The sequence below is a fragment of the Salarias fasciatus genome, chromosome 1 (assembly GCF_902148845.1).
Source record: "Salarias fasciatus chromosome 1, fSalaFa1.1, whole genome shotgun sequence".
Lineage (NCBI taxonomy): Eukaryota > Metazoa > Chordata > Actinopteri > Blenniiformes > Blenniidae > Salarias > Salarias fasciatus.
In genome coordinates, this window is record NC_043745.1 from 31,433,172 (window position 1) to 31,460,062 (window position 26,891).

At 41.7% G+C, this 26,891-nt stretch overlaps 1 protein-coding gene across 3 annotated transcripts; it reads left to right on the plus strand.

The window, feature by feature from the left end:
- Positions 1-1,306: 1,306 nt before the first annotated feature.
- map1aa (microtubule-associated protein 1Aa) lies at positions 1,307-26,885 on the plus strand. Of its 3 annotated transcripts, XM_030090363.1 has the most exons (6): positions 1,307-1,335; positions 16,262-16,344; positions 18,583-18,723; positions 18,820-25,720; positions 25,822-26,048; positions 26,617-26,885. In XM_030090363.1, the coding sequence occupies exons 4-6, from the start codon at positions 18,982-18,984 to the stop codon at positions 26,770-26,772; spliced, it is 7,122 nt and encodes a 2,373-aa protein (XP_029946223.1). In that variant the 5' UTR covers positions 1,307-1,335; positions 16,262-16,344; positions 18,583-18,723; positions 18,820-18,981; the 3' UTR covers positions 26,773-26,885. The 3 variants fall into 3 exon arrangements, with proteins under 3 accessions (XP_029946223.1, XP_029946227.1, XP_029946234.1); XM_030090367.1 differs by lacking the exons at positions 1,307-1,335; positions 16,262-16,344 and having other exon boundaries at positions 18,587-18,723; positions 18,820-22,278; positions 23,257-25,720; XM_030090374.1 differs by lacking the exons at positions 1,307-1,335; positions 16,262-16,344 and having other exon boundaries at positions 18,587-18,723; positions 18,820-22,264; positions 23,249-25,720.
- Positions 26,886-26,891: the final 6 nt, after the last annotated feature.

The window sequence follows — 26,891 nt, forward strand, 5'->3', positions numbered from 1 at the left end:
GCTTTGCTTCTGGGATGTAGGTCAAAGACAAATTAGTTACAATATGTGAAAACAAATATATCATTGAACTTTATAAAAGAAACCCTTTCTAATTTACTACCATTAGAAAGTTATTCATATATTATTCTGTTAAATGACAAGGCTCAGTTGTGGCTATAAATGTGTTTGTGGGTGATCTTCTGGCTCTCTGTTGATGTTTATAATGAGTTCATCCAGCTTCAGTCTTGGGAACTCACCAGTGCTGAAAACGAACAAAGGGAGTGTTCAAATAGTAAGAAATGAATGGCAAGACAATCTCAAGTAATCTACAGGAAGGAAGTGATTATCACATACTGTACATAAACCAACAAGCTGTAAATGAACTCCACTTCTACTTTAGTGATTTCTATTATGATTACGATTATATGATTATATTGTGATTTCTTCATACAAACAGGCATTTTTTGAGTAAGTGTCAGAGTTTCTAATTTTGAATATCACTAGGCATTTTCTTCTTGGAGCTTCAGAAAACCTTCCACCTACCCAATGAGAAGTTTCAATACTAGATTCCTCTAGAAGAACTGGAAGCTGCTATTCATGAATGTAACACATAATCTGTTAAACATGCCCCAGAAGCAAAACACAATTTGAAACAGTCATAACCAATCTTTTAAAACATGCAAAACTTTACATATTTTTTAAAAAATGGATGGGGTCGTGTTGAAGAGAGCTTTTTACACCCCACATTGGCATTAATAATTATAGTTAAAATGTAGATTTCCGACACGTACAGGCTTAAATTGTTCATTATGCATTTAAACGAAAAGGAGTGAAAACCCTCTGGATCACGTGGATTGTGCTTGGTCACTGCTGAAAGCGTGGTGTACGAGGGGTCCGTGAACGCAGCAGCAGCAGCAGCAGCTCGGTGTAGGAGGACCAGGCCGATCCTGCAGCCTTCATCCTCATCCTCATCCGCAGCATCAGCGCCCCTCCCTCTGCTCTCCAGCCCGCTGAAGGACGGTAAGACGTCCACCGTTTATTCTCGCTCCAGCCTCCCGTCTTCATCCTGCTCGGTGGATCCGTCGCTCATTAAAGCCAGCGGGCGGAGGAAGAGGAGGAGGAGGAGGAAGAGGAGGGGGGGTGATCGTCGGAGGCTTGGCCGGTCCGGAGGTCTGGTCGGGGACTCGGCTGCTCGATTTACAACACCGCGGCGTTAATCTGCGTGCGTCTGGCCGGAGACACCGGAGGAATCTGACTGCATCAGACTGAGGAGAGATTCGCATTGATAAAGTAAAGTGTGCACGCGAGGATCTGCGGTACGGACTGTGGTCTTTCAGAGGCCGGGGGCTGAAAAACGTGAGTAAAATCACGGATTATGATCATCTGCATCCCTTCAGCGCATACATTTGTTTACATCTTGTTCCGCTTGATTCTTGCATATGGTGCAAGTTTATACTGTCACAGGTCATAAACCATAAAATGCCACTTTTTGAAACAAATCTTGTAGTATTTCAAACATTTAATATTGATTCATAGATTATCATTTTTTTGTTAACGGTCTGCTTTAACATCAGGATTGTTATGGTTGTGACTGGCAAAGTATAACATTTTGAATATGAGTGTATACACTTTATTCTTTTTTGATAAAAAAGCAAAACCTTAATAATGACTCATAAATATGTACATTTGGACAGTAAGATTTAAAGCTCAGATTCCTGAAACTAAAATTCAAGACAGTCGAAAAGGCCAAGCCCCATAAGGTGTAGCACTACATCTGAATCCAGTCAAACAGCTTGATTGTTTCAAATGGTTTTTCTGATATGTTTTGCAAAGTAAAAGTGTTTTGGGATTATTCTTTGAAGTCAATTACACAAATCAGCAGACCCAGCTTTGGCTTGAAAACATTCAAATTCTTAGATTTTATTAAATTTGTGGACAGTTCAAGCAATGTCTAAGAAAAATGAATACAATGTTGGTGTACAATGTAAATCTAAACAGGAAAGTCTATATGATCTGAAATATGCGCAACACAACAATAAAAGGATGCTATCATGTGAATTCAATAATATTGTAGAAAATTTCATCATATTATTTTGCAACTCCAGTGATATCATTCCTCTGGGGGCAAAAGGCCAACATTTTCCTTTGTTGTTTGATATTTTTTTTAATAAAATGTTTCTTTAGTAGAAATTATTTGTGGGAAAAATTATTATTCTGGAAATTATTTGCATTAATTTATATTTACAACTTTATGAATCATTTTCTTTGAAAATAAAGTTTGTAGTTTCATGAAAAGCACCAAACCAGTACAATCTATAACATCTTTGTTTCACATCCTCACAAATACAAGCAAGCAACTCCTCAACATTAACGTGAATGCCCTGAAAAGTCATTTCTTCAAATGTAAAGGCGTAGTTTCGTTTGAAAAATGGTGGACACGTTTCCAAGAGGTTCTTTGAAATGTGTTTGCCCTATTATGTGAAGACAGACCGTAACCTCTGGCCTGCAGCTTCTCTCTCAGGACAAAGCTCCATCCTGACCCTCGCTCCCACCCTGGCGTACAGTCTGTGCGTTCATCTGTCGGTGCGCTCGCTGCCCTGCTCTCCATTCAGCTGACTAGATTTAGGTGACCTGATTTCTGAGGTGGGAATACAGAGGGTCTTCTTTGGACCTGAAGGCGCCGGCTGAGACTGGCCCAGCCGAGCCGAGCCGAGCGTGAATCAGAGGCTGTGCTGGCCTGGTCCAGCCATCAGGCCGCGGCAGTGACACCGGTGTGGGGATTGGGATTAGACTTTGCTCGGTGAATAACCCGAAACTTATGCAACAGGCTAGACAAAAAAAAAAAAAGTCTAAATATAGAAAGATGCATGCAGACAAACTGACAGCTGTTTTAATCCAGTAACACGCAAGGAGGGGGGAATTATTCTCGTGAGCTATTTACATAACGGGATGATTTCCGGAGGTTTTGGTAAAGATTTAGGATCTATGTCCTGTAATACAGCTAATGAGTTCGTCGACAAAGTAAGAAACGTAATCTGTTTTTTATTCATTCAAGAATCTAATTATTTCAGGATAAAAATCTATTGATTAAATGTTTGTTATTAGTGATGGATCAAGGTGCATGACCAATTCTAGTAATCAGCGAAGTGCTTTAAAGCAAAATTACAAGATACAAGTCAGTCTAACTCTCTTAAATCTATCTTTTCTTACATTTATGTGTGATTGTCACCTCAGATTTTTCGTTATGATAAGTCTGCAGATCAAACAAAAGAAAAATTCGGAATGCTTTTTTGCTTTAGTTAATGGTAGAGAAAAGATCAAGGCTCTAAAACGTTACACGCTAAATTTCATTTGGTTGCAAATTTCAGTGAGAACGCCACAAAGTGTTCACAGCTCTTCTACAGATATTCGGAACAGAACTTTGAGCAGCTTCTCCGTCTTATGGCTTTGGTGGTGTACATTATTTTTTCCTTGAGTATACTATTGACTGCAGCATATACTCTCTATATCACAGAGTAGTGCAACATAAAATATTCAAAATGTTTATAGTGATGTAGTTTAATATGGAGGGAACAACTTGGACTGAGAAGTTGTCTCTGAATGTTACAGTTTACTGGTAATTGAGTAATGGATCAATTGTTGCTGCTGCAAATGTCACCTTTGCGTTATTATTGTGATACATATTTTATGAATTCAATAATGTGTGAGCTAATTTAACAAGATGTATCCACTGCACTGCATTCCCATGTTGGGTTCCTGGTGTCCTACTGTACACTGTCCGTCCCTGTGACCTGTCTGTGAAATGCCCTTCAGCTGCCTTTCTCTCGGATTTGGGGATTTCCAGGCAGAGCAGCTCGTATTTTCAGTGACTCTGTGGTTATGTTTCTATCTCCAGTTTCATAATCTCTGAATCCAACTGAATGGGATCAAATTGTAGCCTTTGTGTTATTGAATTGTCCTGCAGAAGAGCCAGTGTCTTCACTGAGTAATCTTCCAGTGCCCAGTAGTGTCCTGTGTGAACTCCCATGGTGCCTCGGGGCGGGCGAGGCAGAGCGCTGAGCTCAGCGGGATCGGGCAGTGTGTGGAAACACTGGATGCTCAGCGATGGGGAGAGTGATTGATGCTGCTTTGATTGAAGGTGTGGCCGCGACATGTGTTACGGTCTACTAATGCCACAGTTGGAAAAACGACTTACATATTCTTTCAGGGGAAAGATTGAGCAGCATTTTGTAGAAGACATCAATCAGTTTGTGTGTTTTCTTTGTAAAAGGGTGTGTATTTAACGTGTCATGTACAGAAAAAAATGTTTCTACTTGCAGTATTTTCTCCAAAACATCCAAATCAACTTGAAAAATAATACTCACGCTCTTTCAGATGGCACCATAAATTTCACCTAAAGCAGTGCTTATTATTATTCTTTCATTCACTGTTCAACCTATTCAAACAGTTCACATTGGTGTTAAAGAGGCTGAGGGCAGTGTCAAGGGTCTAGGTCCAGTTTGAAGAGTCCATGTTTACTGTACTTCAAGGTGTATTTTGAACTGTGTGAGTCTGGTCTGAAGAAATCAAGGTTATTTTAGAGAGCCTGTGTCTGATTTAATAAATTCCATAATATTAAAGGGTCAAGTCAAGTAAAAACATTGTGGGCTGACTAGCTGAAGCCTGACAAATCCAGACAGTTTCCTTTTTAAAGAACAAAGAAATTTAAAAGAATTAAAAATCATTAAAGAGCAAAACATGTAATTTCAAGGGTCCAGTTCTGGATTAAAGATGCTTCGTGTTATTTAAAAATCTGGATCTGCCTGCGTGGCCAATTTTTTTTTTCTTTTTTTTTCTGAGTCCTGGTTAGGTATAAAAAAAATGCAGTGGAGCTAAAAAGAAACAAGTTGAGTTTAAAGTTTGAGCCTAAAGAGTCCTGACCACCTGTTGGGTTCTAGATCTGGTCCCATAAGTCTGTGTTTACGTTAGAGCAGTGGGTCCCAACCCTGTTCCTGGAGAGCCGCTGTCCGGCATGTTTTAGCTCTCTCCCTGCTTCAACACACCTGGATCTGATGATTCTGTCGTCACCCAGCACCCAGCAGAGCCCGGTAATGAGCCTGCCACTGCAAGCAGGTGTGTTGAAACATTCATTTCAGCCTGGATGGTTAGACATTGTACAGATTTGGTTATGATGGCAGCACATTAGCACATTCCCGTTTAGATTATTTCATTTTATATCACAAATGTCTCAAATTTCAAGAATAAAGAAAGATTTCGTTCCATGGCTGTAGTTGAATTTCAAGCAGACATTTTCTATTCTCCATTCTGTTTATACTTTTAACTTAGCGCAAAGTCAATCAATCAATCAATCAATTTATTTTTGTATAGCCCAGTATCACAACAACAGTTGCCTCAGAGGGCTTCAAGATGTTACATTGATTGGTAAAAATAAAAACAGTGAATAAGCATAATATTAATATGTCAAATTCAAAGTAAATTCTAAGATATATTATGGAATATAGTATGCATCGCTCACGTCTGTTATTTTGTAGCACATAATTTCGTGCTAAATTTACACCTAACAGTTGCCAATAAATTTAACTTACCTTGCATATTTTGTTGGTTTGTTGTAGAAAGTTGTTGTGCCTGGAGGAATCCAAAGCCCATGTAGAACATGCAAACTCCAAACAGCAAAACCTCAAGCTTTCAAACCAAAGTGATGATATACAACCCTTCTCTATGTTGTTAGATTAGAAATCAATGTCGTGTTGCTGCTGGGGACACACATGCATTAAAAAGATCAGCCTCCTTTTTAAGGATGCTGTAACCCCGCAGGGACCTGCAAACCATCCCAGTTAAAGCTGATCAAAACTTTAACATGCAAACACACCTTTTTAAAAGAGTGGAATGGCAAATACACTGCTTACACCTTCAACAGCAGTTAATCAGGCAGTTTGACAGCCTCTTGTCACACATCAGGTGAGGGAGTGTCGAGGTGAGGAAAAGTTAATTAACACACATCTCAACAGACCAAGAGAAAATGGAACAGCACCTGATCAGTAACCCGAAATCAGCAATGTGAAACATATGTTATGATCTATACAAACTTACTGGAAAATTGTTTGAAAGCTTTATACGTATATTTGTAATTAAATGTCACCCAGTGTTTTCTTTATTCTTTATTCTTGAGACGGAGATGAGGTGTAAAGGTGTAAATTGGTTTCTGCTGCTGTAATCAAGCTGTAGTTTTTGATTTCCTGAGGGAAGATTACTTCTTTCAACAATTACAAAAAAAAAAAAAAAAAACAATACATGAAGTGAGTGACAGAAGTGACACTTTTAAGTTGGGTTATGTTCAGTACATCACTAGGAAATTACAGTTACTAGTTACTTCCTTAAACAGTAGTGGCGTTAGTTCACTACTTATTGAGAATAACATATATGTATAATAACATGTAACACTTGTAATCAAGACAAGAAATTAGTGTTTATTTATTAAAAAAAAAACTCAATTAACGGATCAACTGTAAACCCTTAAAAACACTCTAAATTAATAAAACATGCAACAAGATCCCCCAGCATTTTGTTTTGACATCATTCCACGATGACGACAACTTCGTTATTACATGAAACACATGGGGTTAAATCAATTAAAAGCTGGATCCATGTAGTAAAATTGGGTGAATTAGTGAGTAAACATGATTTGAAATGTCAGTGTTAATATGAATCAAACAAACACCACAGGGGGGGTGTGCATAATGGAGCTGTAGAGATCACGTCAAGACCAGTGTCTATTAGTCATGTTCGAGCATCTTTTCCTTAACAAATTATTCTCTGTTAATTAAAGTTAATTAAAATGAATCAAGTTGCATCAAGTCATTTCTTCCCGGGGGTTGGCACCACATTAGTGTTGCGTGACGTGTTTAATATGGAGAGAACTAGGAAAGGACTTTCAAAAATTTCAAATCCAAAACCTTTTTGGCAGTTTATTATATTTGCAGTCACCAAGTTATCATTTTCTTGTGCGGCTGATTGAACCTGGTACTAATAACGGTGGTGGGGAAGTTGAACGTCACATCCAGTCTCTTTACAAAGAGATAAACAGGAATGAATTTAACCAACACAATTGAGACGAAGAGATTTATTTCCATTGAAATATTAGAGCGATGTCAATGAAAGGCTTCTTTTGTGTCTTTGTCTTAGTATCCCTTTAATCTCCACCTGTACTTTAAGTCTACAGACTTCCTTAAACATGGCAGCTGTTTCTTGTGCTACTTTTCAGGAATCGAACCCTGATTCCCTTTGACTTGTGCTCTCAGTAAAGCGCATATATATGAACACAAAGCTGAGACCTCCAGAGACATGATGGAATGAAGGAGAAAACAACAGCGGTAGTAAAATTCACACATTCAGCACCAACTATTAAAGAACCGAGTACATGTAACATGTTTAGGAAATGCAGTCTTATAAAGTCTGACGCATCTTTTCACGCCACGCGTCCAGCATCATTATCTCCTTACAGAACGTTTGAAGTCCCACATCATGGCATCTCCACGCGAGTCGGCTGACTGCAGAGGCAGCACAATCAGCCGGACTTTATTATCATGAAGACCTCCGCTGTGCCGCGAGGTTCTAACTCAGCCCGCTGATTATTTCCCTCAAGGCCCACCTCAACACTGCGTCAGTGTTAAAGCAGCAGGTACAAATCAACTCCGTCTAACAGTTATGTCCCTCTAAGGAAATGTACACAGGAGTGGTTCCTTTTTTTTTTATAACTTTCTGTCCCTGCTGCTTTTGCGCCATGATTCACTTTAACGTTTAATTCCCTGCAGTTACAGAAGTGCGTCTGTACTCTGCACTCATCTCGTGGTTTATGCGCTCTTCACAGTCTGACGGATGACGAGTTAACTGGTGACTCAATTCAGTTCAGAAATGTGATTTACCTGTTAGTCAAGGAAACATTCACCATGCTTTAGTTAGCAGGCAGAAACAAGGAAACATACATGGAGAAGTTTCCCTGCGAATAAAACTAACCGTAAATAACACGGAGGCTGTGAAACATTGAGAAATGTTGCCTCATATCATACATTCAAATCAATATCAAAGAGAGAAAGATCTTAAAGCCTGGCTCTGCAGGCTTCCTCAGCATTACTGAATGGTTACAAACCAAATTTCACTACTTAAATTTAGAGTTATCACTGTCGACAGCCTCTCTTTCAGCAGCAGCTGATTCAGACCAAACGCTTACAAACCAAGCACATGCTCAAACTGTAGATTGTATATTAAACATGGTACATCAACCATTGGTTGCTGTACTCAGATAATTAAGCCAGGTCAGTGGCTATCTTGGGTTTTTAGAGCCAGACATGGAGCCAGACAGCAAGGGGGCGGGGCCAGATAGCAACGAGGACTGTCTGCCATAAACTGATTGCATCGTCTTGCATGTCATTTACATGTCAGTAATAGTTTTGTTGTTTATTTGCTTAATGAGGGCCGTTACTGACCTCGCACCGTCCACGGGCTGAGCCTCCAGCAGGACTCAGGCTCCCGAGTGACATTTATGCCACATTTTCCAACGTCTGCCTGACTGCAAGTGATCCAGTCGGCATTACATTTCATAGACTTTAAACTATCAACTGAAGCAATCAGTGTTTGAAAATATTACCTGGTAATAGTGATACTTTATAGCTTCAATTTGATCATTGAAAGTTAAACCATCCAGCTTTAAGACTGTATTTTAAGTGTCTTCTTCCATCACTGCAGAATTCGAACAATGAAACGAACGAAGCATGTCTTAAACATTCATTGCAGAATTTCATGCAGTGTTGATATTATCACATATAACGTGGGCTGAGCATCATTGTTGTTTGTTTCAGCAGTTTAAACTTCCTTTAGCCCACATTTACAATCATGATTTTAACTGTTAATACAGAAAGTGATTGTGCTGGATTACTCATGCAGCTTATTACATAAACACTGTTGTGTTTTGCACCTTTGTCCCCAAATCTGATGAAGTACACTGTGCACGTGAAACTAATGCAGGTTTCAGTGATTGTATTTATCCAACACATTCAAAAAGTCATTTTCAGACAACATTAGATTGTAAGTTATGCATTACTTTTTCAACATATTATATAACACGTGGAAAAAAAATAGGCATAAGACTTTAAATGTCTTCATCAAGACATCTTTTCCCTGTTTTTAAGATATTAAATATGAGATTTATTAGTGATTCTGGTCAAATTTTTTATCAAATACAACTAGCATATGTTTCATTTTCAGCCACACTAAAAATATTAAAAGTATTCAAGCAATAAGACATTGTTTACATTGTTTACATTGTTTAGTGTTTCAATGTCCTATAAAAAGTTAATCAGGAAAATTACAATGGTCTTTAATACTTATTCTGAATGGAGTCATTCATTTGCAGTCAGAGACATTTAAACTTAAAGGATGAAGAATATTGAGTTTAATATAAGCAAGTAATGATTGAATTACAGACACGACTGTAATATAAACAAAAGCCTTCTATTTGGTAATAATTGCAGCATGATAAATCTGTGCCAGTAGCTCATTATGTGAACACCCAGTTTTCCTCGCTGTGAATAATAACCTTCTCAGCAGCTCTGACCAGTCATAACCAGGCCACCTTATTGCTTTTGTTATGAAGGGACAGCGTCATTTATCTTTCCACATTGGAAATGAAGCAGCTTATAGGCTGTAAACAAAAGCGTCTGGCAGCTGAATAGTGACTGCAGACTCCTGCAAGGCAGTATGGGAAGCATTTAATTGGTTTGTTCTTTGACTTTCTGACATCTTCTGAAAAGACTTGACTTTGTTTAGAAAAAAAATCTGACATTTGAAGTTCGGATGAAACCCTTATGGAGAAAATGAAACATCTTTTCAGACTGACAATGTGTCAGGTCAACGCAGCCTTTAAAATCCGTTCTAAATGGAGTTATGCTCTCGCTGTGGAACAAGGTTGCGTGTATCTGCGCCGCTCTGTATGCTTTTCATAGTCGTGGAATCGCTTGAAGCACCTCAGGCAATATTTTTCCCTGTTGTAATTTTAACCACTGTGGTTTTTCACTGGGTGAGTCGTGCCATGCGGAGTCACGCAGAGTGACATATATGGGCCACGGTCTCATTTCACAAACATGCACAAACACACACGCTGACATCTCTATCGGCCGACCCTCGCGTGAAGTCGTGACCTCTGTTCGCTGAGAAGTGAACCGAACGACGGCTGCAGAGAGCCTACCCATCATGCAGCGTTCTCAGCAGTGTGTAGGCCGACTCTGCTCTTGGTTTATTCCACAAAGCTGCAAACACCCACCCACCATCAAACATCTCAGCCAGATTTCCAAGTGAAGAGGGAAGCTTTCCTTCTGCACAGTCTTCACTTTCTGCTCACAGTTTGGAGGGTTGTGTGTCGGCTACAAAGAGTTTGCATGCATGCAGTAGATACAGATGATAAAATATGGATGATGCTGTAGAGCTTGGACGGGCTGCGGAAACATGTTTGGATAGTTTGAGGACCAGTAGGTGGAAAAGTCCATATGAGAACATCAACCCAAATCAAAAAGGGCATTATAGGTTATTTTTTCTTGCTCATCATTGCTTCTGATTGATGACAACATGAGGAACTAGTTCAGATATTTAGCTGTGTGATATTGCTGTAACATTCAGTGGCACGTAGGACATATTTTAGAATAAAAATCTAGGAGGAAATGTATTACATTTACATAAAATGTGCGATCTGGGTCACCTCTATTTTAAAAAAGTCTGGAAATAATGTTCATCGAGACTGACTTTAAACTCTAGAAAAATCCTTACACAAGACCTCATGCTTGATACTTTCAATTTGCAGATATTTCAATAAGTGTCCTGTGAAGAGTTAAGAATACCGAACTACTACTTTGAAGCAACCGTCTCATTTTCCCCCATTAGAGTCAACGCAGAGCTGACCGAGGCACTTTTACTACAGCGCCCAGCCTCCCTCATTTAATCCTCCCATTATTAGAGCGTGGTATTCAGCCAGATGAGAGAGGCACGAGCCACTGAGGCCCAGACTGCATTTATGGAGCGTTTGTTTCCATGATAACAGTCTGAATGATGAGTGGGCACAGACGCGGCTTTCACAGGAGATTGTCCTTGGACACATTAATGAGTTGAAGCAGGAATGAGAGAAGGCGAGGTGGTTAATGGCCTACTTAGATATGCGGACCTTCTTTAATTGTAGCTGGCTCATCAAGTAGCAACATCATTTCACCGAACCAATGGGAAGCAACAGAGGCCGCTGTTTTTTTGTTACGGTTGCAAAGATTATCTTTTTTATGCTCATCCAGTAGAGACTAGCCAAATCCCTCACCAGATCGATCAGTTGATCTTTATTTACTCAGAACTTTTCTTTTCATACAAAACAAAATGACCACAGATTGCTTCCACAAATCAACTAAAATCCTGGTTGTATGAAATAATACTTAATGGCTAAAGCAAGACTTAAACATATTTAATGCCACTGTCAGTCTTTAATTTCTAAACTCGTAAGTGAATATTTTATACAAGTGGACGTCTGGCCTTGATTGAGCATCGGACTGCTGCAGTATTGTGTACGAGCTCCGCATGTAGATCTTGACAGGTTTGTCTTGTGTGTAAAAACACTTCCATTGATGTAAATTGATTTGTGCATATGCTAATTCGTGTGTACAGAGTGTATTCCCAAATATGTTTTGCTTGGAGGTCGACACTGGTATCTTCATGTGAGTGTAATGATATTTATGTGTCCACCATCCTGTGTGTCACTGACTGCATGTAAACGCACCCAGTGACAATATCTGTGGGTGCTCAGTGAGATTTGTGTGTCTGTAATTAGGTCTGTGTGTACAGCAGTGCTCCACAAATTTGAAGTGCACAAATCTGAGTGTATGAATGTATTTCTGTGTCTAATGATATTGTTGTGTATTCAGTTACATTTGTGCTAACACAGGTATGTGTGCAAGCAAGGATATCTGTACCTGCACACTAATTTGTGTATACATGAGGATTTTATTTTTTTAATGTGTGTATGATGAGACTTGTGTATTCCTTAAAGAGTCTGTCCATATTTGTTTTTTTCTGTACCAGACTGGACTCTCAGTCATTTCACAAGTGGATTTTGCTACTTCTGTGCAACTTTTTAATCGTCTTTTCCCCGAGGGTTTAACCGACAGACTGTGTCCGGTGTCCTTTAAGCTTTACAGTTTTCATATTGCCTAGCAGCACTGCTGGGAGCGTTCGGTGAGCACGAACACGCACCGGAGCTCTTCACTATGTCTCCCAGATTTCACATTCATTGACTTGATTTCAGGAATATTGTGTTATGACTCTCCTGCGGCATTAGACAACTTAAACCCTCCACTTTATTGAACAGTCCTCACTGGCCGTCCGCTCATGTATGGGGGTCGTAAAATTGGAAGAAACTATCTCAAGGCCGGATCATGATTGTGTTTTCAGAGCAGAAATGACAAGACGAGATGAAATAATAATGAAAGCTTTTAGTGTGTGGCACGTCAGTGTGGTCAGTCTAGTGGAAACATTTTTTATCCCAGGATGTCATTATGAAATGCAATTGCCTGAATGTTAAGGCCCATTATCTTTTTTGATGATATTTTTCCACCATCTGAAAGAACAGACAGTAAACATCTCCCAACATCCCGATACAGTGTAATACAGCGATGGGTCAACGTCACTGCAAACTGTAACTTCAATAAAATATGTGCAAACATTTAACCTTCATGATGAAGTAATGAAGTGTCCAGTATTTGATTAAGAGAGAAGCAAAGTCTTGCAGATTCGTGTTGCTGTTGCTTTTCCTTACAGTAGAGTGTCAGAGGTAAAAGTGAGTACTTGGAACAACTTGTGTTCATGAACACATCACAAAGCAGAAGAAAGAAGAAAAAGCTGAACTCACTGAACTAACTGGTCACAAAAAAAACTCAGTGTTCACAACACAGAAGCATCAAATAATTTCATTGGCATTGATATTAAAGGTTGAAGATTTGTGCTGAAACTTCCTGGTCCATGACGCAAGTAAAAATGACGGATGTTCATGATTTTGGAGGCCGCTTTTCAGACGACCTTCCTATCCATTCACGCTGAAGCAACCACCTCCGGAACTGCCTCAAACCAGGGTTCTACATGTTTCATTTGAGAAACTGCAGCACATTAACGAAAATGGTGAATGCAATTTGCATTAGGAGATTAGGTCTTCATCCCTTCAGAGGAATCTGGAAGCCCAAAAATGTGCTCTCAACAATCAGCTATAGCCCAGTGGTTTCACTTCCTGGCAGCTCCATCCCGAAAGTAAGCTGCAGTGGATATTTAAATTGTTGGCAGCCTCTGTGGGTGTTTAATTAACCCAATTTTTTTGTTTTTCTGTCTGTAACACTAAAAAAACAGCTCACAGTTTGGACACTTTGTGCCACGGTGTGTGTTGACCATGAGCAAACACAGCTGCTTTGGTTTACAATTACTGTGTGAACCAATCAGGTGGCTCTGTTGGGTTTTTAGCTTACCTCTGGTGATGTGGATTTAGAGCATGAAATTCAGAAGCAAATGCTGAAATGTGAATATTCAACATTTTTGAAGATGGTTGGAGAAAAGACACGCATGCAGAGCAGTTTTTTTCATATTATTAAAATTATGCACAGTAGTGGATTTATTAAATCCCAAACAGTGGGCAATTGGGTTTTCTGCTCCTCAAACTATGGAGGTTTTTAAAATGAGCTTGGAAACTTTGCTGCTGTTTTCAAAAACAATTAAAAAGCACATTGTTTTTAGACCTTTACATTAATAGTTTATATTTCATTTTGCTATTATGTCTGTTAACATAATGTTTTCTTCCATTCATCTGATTTCACAAGCAGTCAGTGCATTAGTTACATCTCTACTTCTTCTTCATGGGCCTTGAGTTTTCCTTAATATGCTGAGTATTCTCAAAATAAGAATATCAATAGTGTTTAGTCTGCCACCACTAGCCAGTGCATTATAAATACAGTGTTTGTCTTGCATACATTAAAGGCCTTTGCTCTGCTGATTTTTCCTCACACATTCATCATTTGGATTATCAGCAAGCTGAACAAATGCAGATTGTTAACCTGCTTCGGAGGGAGATGTGACAGTAGAACAGCAGTCACTATAAGCTGGGGGGCAGCATGTTTGCCCAATAAAGCTAATGGTAATCTGACTGCTCCTGTGCATAAATTAGCCTTCAAGTGTGATTTGTCAGCTTACATTATTACTCTGCAAAGTGCCAACTTTGTCTTTTTCTGTTGCCCAACATGCAACCTCTGAATATTAACTCAGGTCATTTTCTCTTCAGGAGACTAATGTATTACGTCCCCCCTCGCTGCCCTTGTCGTTTACTTTCAGCAGGGAAAGGAGCGATAAGTAGTGCGTGTCAGCTCCTTCACATTTTGAGGTGGTGGAACAACATGTTTCATGCTAAATATAGATTTCCCTGATGAAACGCTTGCATGATTTGAATGCTGCTGCTGCTGCTGCTGCTGCTGCTGCTGCACTCGCCTTTACCTCCTCTACAATGTGATGCTGCGTGCATACTCTCATGCAGCCTCCCCTCCCTCCCACAGAAATGCTGCAATGCGTCTCCCTCAGCCAAGACTGGGTCAGTGTAACTCAGCTAGCAGGAGCCAGCGAAGCGTTCCCATAGCACCAGCCGATAAGACTTGTGGCTTAAGATCTTTTTTTTTTTTTAAACATTATTGTTGTGATGTTTGTGAGAGAAGGGGGATTAATCTCATCATTGGGGACGGAGTTGGTGACAGTGGAGAAATGAGATGTCTAGTGAGCAGCAGAGGGAAGGGAGGGGCTGAGGATGCTCGTGCACATGTTCAGGGTCACAGATAAGACAACGTAATGTCTGCAAATGGACTCTTCATTCAGTACTGTAGAAGGTCTGTGTGTGTTGAAATGTTGTTTTGGGTTTGGGTGCAGGCGGTCATGCATTGATCTGAGTCAGCTGGAATAACCAGTAGTCTCTATGCGCTGTGTAGCGCCACTATCAGGCCAGAATTTTACACTATTTATGCAATACAAAACTTAGACTTGACACCCTGAACCGAATTCTCACACTTTGTATATTACCATGCAAAGCAATCGTGCACTGGAACTGAATTAGCATGAACACTTGTCAGAAATGCAATATGGATGGATGGATGGATGGATGGAAGGACAGATGTTATATGTCAGGCTGCACAACGATGGAACAGTCTTGCCTTATAACAACAAATTCCAGATCCACCACTGAACAGGTCTTGGTTGCCTTTCTGTCTAGTTTTTGCATATTCTGCCTATATTTGCTTTCTTCAAAATTAATTGGTGACTCTAATTTGCTAGTATAGTGAATGTGAGTGAGTAAGTGGGTGGCTGTCTTTCTTTCTGTGTGTTTGCTCATTGATAGACTGGCGACCTTTCTGTGGTGGACCCTGACTTTGCTGATTGACGATGAGCGAAATCAGCCGCCTCATGACTGAGCATGTAAAGTAGAGAGATGGATCTCAGATGCACTTTATATATCTTTTATTTCTGTTGGGATGAAATGCACTGACACACACAGTGCAGAGACATCAAAATAGTGAAACATACCTAATGTTACACTTTTCTGCCTACCCATTTCATTGAAGTGAAAATATTATAGCTCACAGGTGAACACGTATCCCTGCTACAATATCATCAAAACTGGTGCCTTGTTGAATTCTGGTTTGTTGGATCTAAAATCACTCTGAAAATAGTAGTGCCCAGCTCTTTGATAGATGCATAGTGCATTGGTCTGGATTATTTCATCGAGCTTCAACCATGTTTGGCTACAAAACGAGTGTGAGCGGTCCTTGATCAGACGGCCAACTAACAAGTACTCAAGCAAATTTGGGTTGTTTAAGCCGTGTTCGCTCCCAGTCTATCTTAGGATAATAACCTCTTTGGCTTTTAAATGAAGTTCGACTTCAGTCTTCGAGCTGTTAGATAATACAATGGATTCCATTGTTTATTGTTGTTAGTTTTTAATTAGATCACCTCAACTTGACAAGGCATTTTGAGAATTTCCATTGTACCCAAAGGTACCACATTAATCATAAAAAATTGATTTTTTGTGGTTTATGAAGCATGTTTTCCTCTCTTCAGGAACTTTGTGTTGAATTTACCTTTTGATACAACTGGACTTTATGTCATGTGTAACTAATGTTCTTTTGTCTGAGTCACTTAAAGCTGACTTTCTTTTCTTCTTTGTTTCGTGTGTTTTCTGTAGGCCAGCGGATTCTGCAGTATCAGAGTGATGTCCTGGAGACAGTTGTGTTGGTGAACCCATCAGAGGAGACCGCAGCTTCAGAGGTGAGTCACACCCACTCATCAAATCAGCAGTGGGGTCACAATAACCACATCGTGCCACTTTTCCTCATCGACTCATCTTTTCATTTGATTTCACCAAGGGGTTTAGGGCCAAAGGGTTCAGTCTGATATTTGACTCATTCTTCACAGTGAATTCCCAGTGGGATGTCCAAGTCCCTCCCGCCAGTGATTACCGCTCTTCTGATTAACATGAAAACACACATTCAGTGTCAGCTGGGAGTCTCACAGTGTGAGAGACAGATGATAATTTCAGATCTTACCTCTGAATAAACCCAGTAAATCAGATTCTTTCCCGTCTTTGGTGTGAAAATGAGTCAAGCGTTAGTTTGGTTTTTGACGGTTGGTGAAATGTGAACATAAGAAAAAGCGGAGTTGTCAGATAAGTCAGCATCATAGTTTCCATTATTTTTGTGCCTTATGTTTTGCTTTTTATTTACCAAAGCAGGAGGCAGCAACAAAACAGCTGAGATAAACAACATGCAGCATTCAGCAGCGGACAGCACTTAAAATGGGACATGAACATTATTTAAGGGCGCTAATGCATGACAGGCACTGTGAATTCAGGCTAATGGGAATATCACTTAGACCAGGACACCTTTCATGTTCTCCTGTAAACAGGAGCTGTTGTTATTTAATGACAGGTGCTTTTCATGGGAGGCATTCAGCAAAATTTAAAACTACCAGTTACAGACAGAGAACAGCTGTAGGTTTTTCCAAATGTTTTTACAAGTGAAATATTAGTAAGCAATACCAAGGTAATCAGTTCACACAAGGTTTCTGACCGTCATAGTGTTACTATAACACATATTATTTGCAGCTCTTTTAATTCCAAATATGTGGAGTCCTGGCTAAATATTATAGTGATCCATTGATGTTCAGTTTGTTTGCATGCTCTCTATTTCTTGTACTTTTTTTTTTCTTCCATGCCTTTCTCAAATGTTAAAAGCAGAGCACGCCACATAATGTTGGTAGTTAATGATGTTAAACCAGCTGTCAACAAGAGAGGTGCCATTTTCATTAAAAAACTCACAACAAAGGTTCAAACACTGCTTTTGAGTGTTCAGGAGCTCAAAGAAATAAAACACCATGGTAAGTATCTGGAATACGAGTATTATTATATGCAGGGCTTTGAGTAAATATCCTCAATAAAATCCAGGAGAGGACTCAAGACCCAAACAGCAAAGTCCATTCAAACATGGTGATCTTGTGTGTTCTTAAGCTCTAACACACACACACTGCCTTTGTTTGCACATTGTGCTGTTTCACTTATAATCACCTCATGTAAATTAGAGGAAAGTGTGAAATCACTGGCAGGTCTGTGTACCACGTCACTGCACTTGTGCATTCATTAGGCATGTCTGGATCAGCTCTGATATCATCTGAATATGCATATTTAACATAAATCATGCACCTGTCACACATCCACACATGTCCTTTTTTTGTAGCTGAGCCACCTGGACATGGTCACACATTGAGCCTTATTTTTTCAAATTTTTCTCCTGTTTATCTTGTATTGTCTTAATTGCTGTTTCAACCAAATGGTGCACACAAATGGCTCAACAGGAGTCCAGTTTGTTGATTCAAGCCAGACAAAAAAGAAAGAAACAGAAAACGTGTTTAATTTTTTTTTTAACATGTCATTATTATTTTCCTCCAAACCACAACCAGTCTGCAATTATTCAGTATGTTAATTCCTCTGACTCACACCATGAGATCGGCAGCTTTAACCCCATCCATGTGTCACTTGTTCTCATCCCTTTGCATATAATTTTCCACTTATAGAAGGCAGTTCTACGAGAGGTCATAAAGTCCACAGCGACTCTTTAATGTTTCAAGCTTCAGTACTGAAACATGTAATCTCTAATGAACCTGAAATTAACAAGACATCTTTTTTTTCTAGAAAAACCTAATATTATGACGTTTATATATATATATTTTATAATATTACTGCCGTGTCATATTCCTTGCAGAAGCTGTGATAACATCAAAAAATCTAAAATTAACAGAACATTCATTCGTAATGTCTTTCACTGGTTTAAAAATAGTAGTAAAATGTCAAAAACAATCTATTTTCAGGGTGACAGTAATTGCACAATAACTCCTCAAGCTGAATGTTTGACCTTTCTTTCTGGTATTGAAGACATTTCTTTGACTGATGGACCATTGTTGTTGACAGTTGTTACAGCGGTTCCAGTGCTAATTGTTTCCTCTACCACCCAGACTCGCTCACTGATCACTGACTCCGCTGCCAATAAGTTGCTGATACTGAGCGGGCAGAGCTCTGAGCAAGGAGGAGACATCCTACTCCAAAGTGGAGCCTTCACCTGGCAACACTTCTCTGACATCATATCAAACCCTCAAGTAAGCCAAATTTCCTTTCTGCTTGTTTGTACATGCAAGGATCAAGCACGTCGATGAATATCTTTACGAGGCTATCTTTTCCTGTTTGTGTTTTAGGTGATTGAAGTCTTGTCTCAAGCTGCGCCAGAGCAGCCGGCAAAGCTCACTGTTTCCTGTCAGGGAGACGGGGGCTGGAGCTCCCTGGGCCAAAGCCAGGAGCAGCAGCCACTTCAAAATCTTCTGGAATACCGCTTGAACCCTGAACCCCACCTTCCCGACATGGATGGAGTCACAGAGTTCACAGAGTATGTTTCAGAGACTGTGGATGTGCCGTCACCCTTTGAACTCTTGGAGCCGCCAACCTCTGGAGGGTTTTTGAAGCTGTCTAAGCCCTGCTGCTACATCTTCCCCGGGGGCAGAGGCGACTCCGCTCTGTTTGCCGTCAATGGATTCAACATACTGGTGGATGGAGGGTCTGACCGGAAGTCCTGTTTCTGGAAGCTGGTTCGTCACCTGGACAGGATTGACTCTGTTCTGCTCACCCACATTGGGGCTGACAACCTCCCTGGCATCAATGGTCTATTCCAGAGGAAGATTGCAGAGCAGGAGGAAGAACGAAATCAGGGGTCTGGCTCCAGCAGCAATGGTGACTGGATGAAGAACCTGATCTCCCCCGAGCTCGGAATTGTGTTCTTCAATGTTCCAGAGAAGCTTCGGATGCCCGAATCCGCACTGAAAGTAAAGCGAAGCATTGAGGAGGCGTCTCTGACGCTGCAGTACCTCAACAAGCTTGGTATCACACCAGAGCCTCTTCACCGGGTTGTGAGCAACACCATCGAACCTATTACACTGTTCCACAAACTTGGTGTAGGGAAACTCGACATGTATGTCTTAAACCCTGTGAAAGAAAGCAAAGAGATGCAGTTTCTCATGCAAAAATGGGCTGGAAACAGCAAAGCTAAGACAGGTATTATGATGCCAAATGGAAAGGAAGGGGAAATATCTGTCCCATACTTGACTTCAGTCACAGCTCTCATCGTTTGGATTCCTCACCGTCCAACAGAAAAGATAGTCCGGGTGTTATTCCCAGGAAATGCACCACAGAACAAAATCTTTGAGGGCCTTGAGAAACTGAAACACCTTGACTTCCTGCGATACCCCGTGGCCACCCAAAAAGATATAAGCTCTGGTGCACCCCCTCCCATTATTAAACAGACTAAAATGAGATCCAGAACTGACAGCAAGGAGAGTCTGAAGTCTTCACCCAAACCACACTCTAAAACAACCAAGAAGGAGGCTGGTGGGCAGGAAGAGGAGCCAAAGACTGACACGGCAAAAGAGAATAAAGCAGAAAAGAAAGAAGAGAAGAAAGTCAAAAGTGAAAGTCTTAAAGCCACTAAGCAACAGAAAAACAGTGAGGTGGCTCCTGCCACAGAAAAGAAAGAGAAGAAGAAAATACCAAAAGAGAAAACCACCAAACAAGAGAAGACATCCAAGATGGATGAAAAGAAAGACAAAGAGAAAAAAGAAGTGAAGAAAGAGAAAGTGAAAAAAGATGACAATATAAGAAAGGAGGAGAAAAAAGAAAGTAAGGCCAAGGAGGACAAAAAGAAGGATCCCAGTAAACCTGAGCTGAGAAAGATCACTAAACCTGACCTGAAGCCACTCACTCCAGAAGTGAGAAAAACTCTACACAAGGCCAAGGCTCAAGCTAAGCCCAAGACTGACAAAAACAAAACAGCTAAAGAGGACTCAAATGAGAAGAAACCAGTTCCAAAGAATATCCCAGAAGAGGTTGCAGCAGCAGCTCTGGCAGACAGGTCCATTGTATCCTCACCTGAAGACCTCACTGAAGACTTTGAGGCTTTAAAAAATGAAGAGATGTCCAAACTTAAGAGTGAACCTATTCAGAATGATGTGATCTCTGGACACTCAGCATTCACAGATACTAAAGTTTCCTCCTTGGTGTTCCCTGATCAGAAAGCTACAACCCAGATGACTGAGACTAAATCTGTTTCGCCCACATCTCCTGTCAAACCAGAAGAAAGCATGGGAACAGCAAAGCAGGCTGTCACCTCTCAAAAGAAGGACATAAGTGATGCCTTTGATAAGAAGTACGAAGAGGAAAAAATGGAAAAATATGACAAATACTCTGCGAAGGACCGATCAAAGAAGAGTGAAAGCTCTGAGGAGGAGGGGGATGTGATTGAAAAGGCTGAACTTGAAGGAACAGAAGATGATGAGGTCCTGAAATATAAAATGGAAGAAGTGAAGAATGAAAAACCTGGAAAGGAGTGGGACACCAAGCCAACTGAGGAAAAACCCGTATCCACTGCACCCCTGTTAGGACAAGCAGTAGCAGCTTCTGCCTCAGAGCAGTTCTCTTTCATCCAGGATGAGACCATCCCCGGATACTCTGAGACTGAGCAGACACTCTCAGATGAAGAGATCCATGAGGAAACAGAGGACAGAATCCCACAGCTGCGCTACGATGTGGGTTCTTACGACATCTCTGTTCCTGATGTCCCTGGGACATTTGATTCCATGCATGGAATAAAAGAGATGAAAAGCTCAACAGTGGCCGATGTTTCGGATGTCAAACCAAAATCATTCATGGGAAGCCATGAGCCCGAGCTTGCACCTTACCCTGCCATCATTGCTGCTCCTCTTGCCGAAGAGGAGCACATCTCCTCAGCGACATCCATCACAGATTATGACAAACTGTCTTCTTTTGCTACATCTGTCGCTGAAGACCAGTCAATTGCCTCAGTGACAGCACCTCAAACTGAGGACGCTGGCAGGCACTCCCTCCTACTAGATACCAATGTACCTTCTCGCGCTGAGGCTGTCCAAGGGAAAGACTATCTTCACTCTGCAGGAACTATCTCGCCGACTTCATCTTTGGAGGATGACAAGTGCTTTAAGTCCCCCTCCTCTGATGAATATCAGCCCAATATTCCTGAAATGGAGGGTGATGCAAAAATAAAATTGGCCCATGAAGAAGAAGATGATGAGGATGAAGATGATGAGGATCAGACACCGAATGTTGACATTCCTCTGGGTAAACTTCAGGAGGGCTATGAACACGCAGCCTCCAAAATGCTGCATGACAAAGAAAAATCACCCTCTGCCCCTTTTGCTCCACCTACTCCCTTCTCGACTACACAGTATTCACAATCACAGAACATCACACAAGCCCCAACTCTATTCAGTGCAGAAGCAGCTAAGGTGGGCATTGATGTTAAACCAATTTCACCTCCTCCTGCCTTCTCTCCTGGGTTTGATTCTCACTCAAGGCAGGAGAGTGAGGAGAGATGTCCAAGTCCAGACGACAGCACCATGAAACTGGCCTCTCCCACACAGTCTGTTCCCACAAGTAGCGGCTACTCTCCAACTGAGGATAAACCATTTAAGATTGAAGACAAAGATGAATCATTAACCAGTGTCAAAGCTGATTTCCAGAAAAATGAAAAATCTGTCACAATCTCAGACAATACCTCATTTATTGGCCTGCCAGGTGACAAGACAACATTTGAAGCTTCTGAAGAGTCTGATGAAGACAACGATGATGAGGAGGACGATTACGATAAAAAAGAACTACAGCCCACGGTAAAGGCAAAGCTCATGGAAGCAAAAGAAGGACGCTTCTTGGATGATGACTTGGAAGGTGATTTTGAAGGGAAAGCTGAGAAGAAAGAAACAGAAATCAAGAGTGGAGACAAGGCACAGGTGTCTTTTAGTACAGACAAGAAACCAAAAGTGATGTTCTCTGATGAAGATGACGAAGATGAAGATGAAAAGACTGATGACTTTCCAAGTGGGGAAGGGTCAAAACTTTTTTCACCAAGTCAAGGCAAAGCAGATTCTACTGACAGTAAAAATACAACAGATTCAACTGCTAAAGACTCTGAGAAAAGCGTTCATTTCAGTCTCTATGGCTTTCCAGAGAAAGAGGGAAGAGAAAGGGCGTCATATAAAAGACAGGACACACCCTATGTGCATGGAAAAACTTTCTCTTACAGTGACGTTTATGACAGTAAAGCAAGCTCAGTTGACTCAGATTTCTATCGCCAGGAGTCTGTTGATAAGATGGAAAAAGAGGTTGCAAATGATGAAATGGATTTCCAGAAAGAAGAGTCACCGTCCTCAACTACAGCCAAGGACAAGACAACAGAAAAGGAGGGCTTTGCCACCTCTTATGGAAAAGAGCTGTCCACCTCATCATGGCAGGAAACAAAAAGTCCTTCGACGACAGTCACACATGAAAAAGAGGTCAAAAGAGAGACCTTTGGATACAGCGAAAGTAGTAGATTCCCTTCGGTGGCTGACCGACCTGAGGCCTCAACCACCTCTTTAACATCAGAGAAGGACTCTGCTTTGAAAAGCCCAACTGAGAAGAAACCTGCGTATTCTCCGATGATGGAATTTGACAAACTTGCTTTTCCAAGCAACAGTGAGAAAGGAGCGTGTCTGGAGATTGATATGCGCAAACTGACTGCAAGGGATGAGGAGGACTATGATGATGATGAAGTCATTGATGATGACGATGATGAAGAGGAGGAAGAAGAGGATGACGATGAAGGTGGAATTGATTCTGATACTGAGAAAGGTGCCAAAGAGAAATCAGAGAAGGATGTAAAGAGTCCAATCAGTGAAATGTTTGGCTCAAACAGACCCGAATTTATGGTTTCAATGGCTGGATATGGTTATAATAGTCAGGGCAAGCCGAGTACCAAAGAAACAAGTTACAGCTCACTCACAAAGGATGATGATGGAGCTAAAAGTGACTCCTCATCCTTCAGTGGAAAGCCAATGGATTTAGGGGCCACAGGATTTTCTGGCTACTCATCAGGATTTGAATATTCATATGGAAGTGCCAATAAAGACAAAGTAAAGGATGACTTCACTTTGAGGTCCACAGAAGATGAGTATTATCAGAATGACAGAGTAGATGCTGACTTCGAGAAACAGAAGACACCAGACCTTCTCAGTAAGCAATCCCTGGAAGGAAGTTTCCAGTATGCAACCACTGCTGCTCCTGGGTACTCATCCTCCTCAGCCTATTCCTATTCCTCTTCCACCTCAGGCTCCCTCTCAACGAGCCGTCAGTTTGGAGAGGAACTGGAAACTCCTGCATCAGCTGAGCCCCTTTTCGAGTACTCCTCTTTCAAAGAGGAACATTCACTTGTTATGGATTCTCCCCTCTCCAGTTCAGCTTGTGCCAAAGACAGCTATCTGGAAGTTTCTGAGAAACAGATTACTGCTGCAACCACAGCTGAATCTACCTCCAATTTAGCCCGCTTCTCACCCCTCAGCCCATTTGAAGAGGTCAAACCCTTCTCTTCAGTTTCATCTTCTGCTGCCACTGATAACAAGAAGGAGCATACAGCCTCATCAGGTCCTGCTACAGATAAAGGCCCACAATCTGAGTGTTTTTACAAGCCCAACTGGCCTGAGGGGGCAAAGCAAGACACAACTCCTGGGTATGGGGTTTCCGCTGGACCATTTGCTCAACTTTCAGAGCTGTCCAAGGATAAAGAAGCAGCCAGTGCTGCTCTGTTTGGTGTCACGTCCTCACCTCGGCCGGATATAGAAGGCAAGCATTACTTTGAGGAGACTGACAGCAGTGAAGAGGAGGATGAGGAGGCTTATATGCGTGAGATGACTAGGAAGTCTCCTTCCGGTGGTCTGACTGGCAATCTCCCATTTTCTGATAAACCTGTTGGTCCAGCTATCAGTGAAAAAACAAGTGGTACACTTCCAGATGTACTTGGATCCTACACAGCGTCACCTCTCCAGGTCAGCAAGCCAGACACTTCAAATGGCCCTACAGAGGTCAACGCAACAGCTGCACTCCCTTCTGGAGGGGCAGCTGGTGGTGCCACATCAAGCCCTCCTAAGCTGGAGTCCAGAGAGGGAGCAACGGGTTACATTAGGAGTTCTTATGAGTGGGAAATGCCAAAATCCCAGATGGGCATGGTGCCTGGAGACTCGCCTCCTCATTACCGTCATGATGATGACTTTGAAGAGGAATGTGAGATGGAGCCAGAGCACCCAGCCCGTCCACTGTCACTTTCCACAACCGATCAGCCATTCCGCTCCCCATTTTATGCAGAGGAGTGCAGCCGGGGAGAGCAGGATGATGATGACGACAGTGATCAGGATGCACCCATTGGAGCTACCTCCTCTTATGCCAGTCGCACATCTCCTGGATATTCATCGTCTGAGTTGAGACAGCGCAAAGAGGACCTGTCACCTTCCTTCATCAACCCCTGCATGCGACAGCTATCCAGTGATGAAGATGATGATGAGCAGGGTCGCAGAAGTGATCAGTCACAAGAAGGGGATGAACATGACCTGTCAGTCAAGCGAAGGGCTCACAAACAGCCCCATCGTCACCCTCACAGCAGGGACAGCAGCTCTCTGCACCAGACCGGTGGGATGTCAGCTGGTCTGGGTCTAGCCACAGAAGATACTCCACCGACCTCCGTCAGTGAGTCTCTAGCCTCTCAGTCAGATTCTGATGTTCCCCCTGGCACAGAGGAATACCCCTCAGTTACTGGAGAGGGCAACATGGACTCAGATGATGATGCAGACTACATGCCTATAGATAAATCTGCTATGGGGGGAGGCACCCATCACTCCGCATCTCGGAGGAGCCATGACCCTCCTCCTGCTCCCCTTATGGACTCCTACCCACATCCTCCACACCCAGATGTTTGCATGGTAGATCCTGACTCTTTGGATAACAGTTCATTGAAGAAAGAGCCAAAAACCAAGAGCTTGAAAAAGTCTTCGGGGAAAACCAAATCAGCCTCCCCAGCTAGGCGCAAGAGGTCTCCGATGCCTGTCAAACAGACGCCGTCTCCTCGCAGTGCCTCCCTGAAAAAGAAGGAGGCAGACAAGAGCTCACGTATGTCTCGTCTGTCAGATGGTCAAGGGTCCAAAGATGATGACCTCTCTAGATCTAGCTATAATCCCGGCAGGGGGCTGACTAACGGCATCAAGAGTAGTTCAGGTGAGTAAAGTAAGAAGATAACCCTGAAAGCTTGATGTTCTTATCAATGACAGCGAAAACGACAAATGAGTTGGTGAATGAAGTTTTGCTCTTCCAATCAGGTTCCCAGAAGTCCAGCTCTTCAGCTGCTCCTGGACTCCCCATTTATGTGGATCTGGCATACATCCCCAACCACTGCAGTGCCAAGAATGTGGACCAAGAGTTTTTCAAACGCATTCGCTCTGCGTACTACGTGGTTAGTGGAAATGATGGAGCCAGTGGTGAACCAAGCCGAGGAGTCCTTGATGCCCTTTTGGATGGCAAAGCTCAGTGGGGATCCAACCTGCAGGTAAAATTCATGTCTGCCACTTATGCGAGATTTTTATGTTAGCTCTGGCTACGGTCTAATGGCTGCTTGTCATGAATTTTCTGAAGTGGTCAGCTTCTCTCTCCTGATAAGACAGATTTCATAATACAAGCATTTCATATTCCATGCTTACAGAAAAAGATAAAGATGCTTTTCTCAGGCTAAATGTGAGGAGTTATGCTTTTGAGCTGTTAATCCTGAACAAAGCTGTTGGAAGTGGAGCCCCGGAAGGTGAACATTTGAACTGAGAATAATTCTTCAGATGCTATTGACCAATGGTCTCCAACCCTGCTCCTGAAGAGCTCATGGCCTGCATGTTTGAAATGTTTCCCTAATTCAAAACAAATTGGAAACCAATTTCTATGACAACACCAGCCTCCTATGAAAGTTAGAATAAAGAGAGACCCTTACTGCAATCTGGTGTGTTGTATCAGAGCGAAACATGCTGGAAAGGGGCAGTCCAGGACCAAGTTGGAGTCTCCTGCTATTGACTTTATTGTCATGTCACCGGGCTCATTTTTCCTAAAACAGCATTTTATAACCCTCTTAGGTGACGCTGATTCCCACCCATGATACAGAAGTGACCCGAGACTGGTACCAACAGACACACGAGAGGCAGCAGGAACTCAACATCATGGTTCTTGCCTCCAGCAGCACCGTCGTCATGCAGGATGAGTCTTTCCCTGCTTGCAAGATTGAGTTTTAAGATTTCTGTGTCCTCTGCGTCTCTCTCATTCTCTGTTAGTCTTACTGGCCTCTGTAGTCTAGATTAGTTTATATCGTTCTTCTCTGTGGCCTGATATCAAAATTTGGTCGAGCTGTGTT